The following is a 5,823-nucleotide window of genomic DNA, read 5'->3' on the forward strand; positions in this document are numbered from 1 at the left end:
GTGATTACAGTACCAACACAATGGTCCTTGAAATAAATGAACCAGCATTTGTTTTTTCTAGTAAAATGTTTGTTAAATTACTAGCATACTCTCTACTATTAAAAATTAAAAAGTAAAATAAAAAACTTAAATCCATTTATGTTTTAACACCTAAGCTCTGAACAATGTAACATTTCTGATACTCTTAACTACAATCAAACCTATAAACTCTTATATAAGAAAACAAGTATTGATGTATTATTACCATGATTAAGTTACATAGGTGACTTAACAGCTTGTGACACAAATTATACAGCGTTTATGATGCGTGTAGTTCAAACATAACATTAGTTTCTGCGATTAAGAACCACCACCAGCCTTCGAAGCTTCTGTACTACTTGTTGTCATAAACGATTCCCCACAGCCACACTGTCCTTTCGAGTTTGGATTAATAAATATAAATTCAGATCTGCACCAAACACGGCATTATTCAAATCTTTCAGAACTGATCTTTAAAACATATACAAAATAATAAATAAATAATATAATAATAAGCTTGTTGATTACCTGAGCTTATCATCTACAAAATCCATCTTGGTACCAATAACATGCATAAGAGCTTTTGGGTCTATCAGTATCTTCACGCCCTTGTCCTCAATTAGCTCATCAAATTTCCCTTTTTCATCTGCACATTTAAAAAACTTATGAACTGCATACCGCTACAATCTTGAGTTAAAAATAAAAATTAGAAATTAATCTAATAGCAATTTGAAGCAATCCAGATATTTAAGCTCTAGACTACTAAGAACATGATCATACAAACGGAATCAGTATTCTTGAAATCTTGATATGATATATGAAAAGGATAATAGTTTTCTTTAGAAGGAAAGGTGCAAGACTACAAGTTTAAAAATCTGTAATCACGCAGGATTCACTAATAGCATATGAAACTCTGCCTTAGAGTTGTCAATCCTGTCATGACATGAAAATAAACATGTTTTGGGTTGTCATATCTAGCATTTTAATAAACGAGGCGTGTTCAGGTTGACCCTCAAACCTATGACCCATGTATTACAACCCTCCAACTTGTTTAACACATTTACAACTTAATCACAACCCGTTTGACAAATCAGATACACTAACCGAACCGACCCAAAAACCGAACTGAAACGGTTTGAAACTGACTCTGCAGAAACCGGTTTTAAACCGTCAGGTTAGGAGTATTTCAGCTGAAATCGGTGGTTTGGAACAGATTATAAAAAAAACGGTTTAAAAGATTAAAAACCAGTTTGGATACATATATCCAATGCAAGCTATTTAATGGATGTATTCATTAGAAACCGATTTAATGCATATGTCCATTGCAACAGGTTTTAATGCATGTTACCTTTTATAATATCATAATATCTTTTTTATCTATGCATTTTCGTTAATCGGTATCCCTAAAACATTTTTTCCTATGTTTTTTTGTAACTTTTAATATATAAAAAAACGTGTTTTTTTGTTTAACTTGTTATTACGTTATCTTTTGCAATTTATTTTTAAAAACCAAACAACACATTTCATTCTATAAATCCACACCCACAAACATCTTATTAAACAAAAGACAAACATTATTTAAAACAAACAGAAAAACAAGCTACAACGGTTAGTCCTCTTCCTCTAAGGTTAGCTTGCGCGGGTTCTAGATGATTCTCCTTCCTTTTTAACCTTTTCGCAATTTCGCCAGGCAAGTCTTCTCAGGTATGGTTTTTCAAAGTTATATTGGCGTCGGGCTTTGAGGAAGAGTATTGGGTGTTGTCTGACATTAAACACAAGTCGTGGTGTTTAAAATTGTCGGGACTCGGTTGGCTTCGATTATCAGAACAATATCGTCGTGGTTGGTCATCGGGATCTTGTAGCTTGAAAGTTGAAACTTGGAGAATTGAAGTTGATGCAAGCAAACCTTATACTAGATGTCTAGATGACTATTTATACTAGATTTATGGGTGTAAATTGGTCTAAAACCGATTTTGAGTGTTCGACCTTTGAAATACAGTTGCAAATCAGTTTATAATATTAATGCAGCCTGCATGTGTTCTCTGTCTTTTTTAACTCAAAAACCGGTCTGGAACCGATTCAAGGCAAGCCGGTTACAAACCTACCCTAACTGGTTTCTTTGAGTCCGGGTTTTCAAAGCTTCTAACCAGTTTGATCGAAAATCAGTTTTGACTCCCGAACTGGTTTATACTAAATAGCAGGTTTAGTATATGAGACAGACGACTACGAGGATTGCAAGGGCGATCCTCAGCAGTTGGTTGTTTCCGGTGGCCATAGTGATGGGTTAGACAAAGGTGGTTTTGGTTTGATATGAGGATAGCATCTCCATCGATCCATTTATAACCGGCTCGATAGACTTTCACACCATCATCTTTATCCGGTTCCAGCAATAACCCACCCTCTTCATTAACACGCCTCTATCTTCTTCTTCCTATGTATGTATGATGCTTCGTCACCAGACAGTTTTACCCGGCTTATTCTATGCTGTTTCCAGCAACAAGTAAAATGGATGATGATGCAGATGCATTAATCATCTCTATATATATCTAATTTTATGTATAATTCTTTTCTTTTTACTTAACGCAATCGACAAAGTTTTAACACAATGTGTGCCTTTCAAACATGACCTTGAACCCATTTTCGGTCCGAATCGATCAATCGATTAACCAATCCTAATTATTATTATTTATACATCAACGAGTGGAAATCAAATTATAACAGGTATAACATTGAATAATAATAATAATACTAATAAATAATTGAATGCAAAGTTTAAATAGGAAATGAAAGAAATTGAAACCCTAACCTGCGTAATTGAGGGTATACGAGAGACCGTTACAACCACGGGCTTTGACGCCGAGTTTAAGGAAAGGCCTTTGGCGCTGCTGTAGGAGGTGGCGTATCCTGCCGGCGGCCGCCTCCGTTAGGGTTAGAGCCTGCCGTCTCGCGGCGGACGCCACCCTCTCCGCCGCTGTTGCTGCCAATCTTGATGATGCCATCTCAATTGATGTTGGAGAAACATCTGGAATTAGTTAATGGTGAATCGTTTTTTATTTTGTTTTTAGATACCAGTTCGAGCTCCAAGTTAAACAAGCCTAACAGCTCGTCTCGGTTACAAAAATGAGTTAGATCGTTTCAAATCAATTTTTTTTATATAGTTTTTTTTATTAAGCGAGTTACAAGCTATGGATTTTTTAAACCCTGATATTGATAAAATAAAATTGCATTATACCTCGATTTAGAAAAAGAAAATAAACTAAATCACAATATTATTAGCCTTTTAACAATATAGCACATACATGATTCTAAAATCAATATAAAGAGTGTAGAGTGAGAATACGATGGAGCATTTGGGATTGCTTATTTTTATCAACTTATAATTTATTAATTTTTTAAAAAATAGTAAGGTGTTTGAGATTATTTTTGTCAGAAGAGAGAACGTTAATAAGTTATGTTTTCGTAACTTATTAACTATTGAAAAGTTATTAGGAGTTTTATTGAGGAATCCCAAACACCCCTGAAATTCGAGTTAATTGAATGAGAAATAGAATGAGCTTGTCTAATATAGTTTTAAATTATTATAGATGTTTAAATGATTAGATTTTTTTTCTTTGGCTCATTTAGAAAATTAGAAAACTAATGGTAACTCTTATAAAAAATTTAAACTAACATATAAAAATCTTTATGGAGAATTCAATCAAATCAAGAGGTCCAATTCGCATTCGAATTAAAAGTTCTAACCGAATAATGATTTGACTCAAATAATTAAAAATCAAAATTTTTTATTCGTTCTAATCAAAATTTAGGTTATTCAAGTCCAATTGAACACCTCTAATTATTGGGCCAGATAGTATCATTATAGCATATGGATTGGTGTGTAAAACGGATATATGCTATGGGCCTGAAGAATGAAAGTACAAAGTGCGTCAACGGCTGGATGTATATTCCGTATGGCGTATATCTGGTTTCTACCCGGTTTTGGGTATGGTCAACAAAAGTCATAACCGCGTCGGATGGGAACCAGTTCCAAGTATAGTTGGCTATTTGACTGGATTTTCAGGGGTTTTTCAGGTTTTAGGTAGGGTCAGGTTCGGGTTTTTACCTGGTAGAGGTGGAACCGGTTCCAGCGAATTCGGTTCCAGGTACGGGTCTTGAGAGAAACCTAAACCAAGTCATGCCTGCGGGTCAAGTACAACTGGGTATTTTGTACACCTTTAGCGTATGATAATATGATATGAGTGGGTTAGCAAGCAAGTTAGTTGTCTCAACTCTCATGGAGCAATGTTTTGGGCTGGTGATCCATGGAAAAAAGAAATGGGCTTTTACATCCATAAATTAACCGGTTAGAAGTGAACAAGGAATATACTGATGATGGACTTATTAGTCGTCAGTGATTGTTAGTGATAGTATTTATGGTCATCCATTAACCGAAATGGGCTTTTTACATCTATAAACCGTCATCTCAGTTATATTTATGGTTTTGGGCTAAAACCGACTCATGAACACTCCTAGAATACCCATGGAATTTCAAAAAATAATATCATATGTGCTTTATATTTGAATACATGCATGTTTCATTTTCGTCCTAAAGTTTCAAGTTTCCTTGTTCGGTTCAGATACTTTTGTCATCCAAAGACTTAAGTCGTTCACTTATAATTTGCTTTCTAACAAATACTTAATGTCATATTGTACACGATTGTTTATGTAATGAAAATGTTCATATCCACCTATAAGCCGAGTTACGTCTGAGCAAGTATAAAAAGAGTCGGAATGCCTGTTCTTACATGTTTATTATAATTTTCTTAAAAGCAAATAGATCAATCTCAAACATTCTCTTCTGAATATTTTATTATCAATCAAACACCCTAATTTAGAAAAACATGGTTATGAAAGCAAGGCGTGATGCAAATAAAACAAACGGATAAACTAGCCACCAATTATTAATTAAAAGAAGCCATCAAAGATCTTCATTTATCCTTATCTTAGTAACATCTACAATCCTTAAATATATTTTGATTTTAGTTACTTGGTAATACTTTTTTGATAATTATATAAAGTACTTACTCTTATATTTGTTTATCAAAAGTTCTTACCAAGATACTATAATTGGGACTATGCTTTAAATGATTAGATGAGAATGAAACTAAATATAAATATAAAATTTGTTTTAAAAGTTGAATAAATAAAAGTTAATGGCTAAATTAGAGCCAAGTAAGATTCGGATTGGACCAAGTAAGCCGACCAGATACCTTTGGTTTATTCAGCTTTCTTCTTGGTCTTAATTTTGAGGTTAATTCTCGTTTGGTTCGAGTTTGGTTCGATTCAGGTAAAAATTGAAATGTGAAACATCTTAACATAAAAATTTATATTAAGTCAATCATTCTTGCCCATTCCAAAAAGACCAAGACCAGCCTACCCTATGTTCGGTTGGTGTGGTTTTCTGCCTATGCTATGCTACTTCATGTCCGGTGTCTCAAGTTTGGGGGGCTTATTAGACCATAATAAGTTTAACCTAGGGGTATGCTCTCGCCTCTCGGCATGCAACTTGTCTGAGAGCATACCCCTAGTCTGAGAGCATACCCCTAGTTTAACCTAGTCTGAGTGCATACCCCTAGGTTAAACTTATTATGGTCTAATAAGCCCCTCAAACTAGGGACACCGGACATGGAGTAACATGCAACTTGTGGATGTTGCAAACATAAATGTAAGTGTGGCTATGGCTTCTATAGATATAAGTTATCAGCATATTTAACGAAACTCAAAAATCATACTACTCAAGCAAACTTTATTGATAATAAATAGTCA

At 34.3% G+C, this 5,823-nt stretch overlaps 1 protein-coding gene across 1 annotated transcript; it reads right to left on the reverse strand.

Moving 5' to 3' along the window:
* Positions 1-222: 222 nt before the first annotated feature.
* Positions 223-3,050, reverse strand: LOC143617763 (iron-sulfur assembly protein IscA-like 1, mitochondrial). Its single transcript, XM_077090224.1, has 3 exons — positions 2,825-3,050; positions 547-664; positions 223-448 (listed from the first exon to the last, which is right to left on the reverse strand). The coding sequence occupies exons 1-3, from the start codon at positions 3,015-3,017 to the stop codon at positions 340-342; spliced, it is 420 nt and encodes a 139-aa protein (XP_076946339.1). The 5' UTR covers positions 3,018-3,050; the 3' UTR covers positions 223-339.
* Positions 3,051-5,823: the final 2,773 nt, after the last annotated feature.

The sequence above is a fragment of the Bidens hawaiensis genome, unplaced genomic scaffold, assembly GCF_021521415.1.
Source record: "Bidens hawaiensis isolate Kalapana, Puna unplaced genomic scaffold, B.hawaiensis_p1.1 tig00057770_1, whole genome shotgun sequence".
Taxonomy (NCBI): domain Eukaryota; kingdom Viridiplantae; phylum Streptophyta; class Magnoliopsida; order Asterales; family Asteraceae; genus Bidens; species Bidens hawaiensis.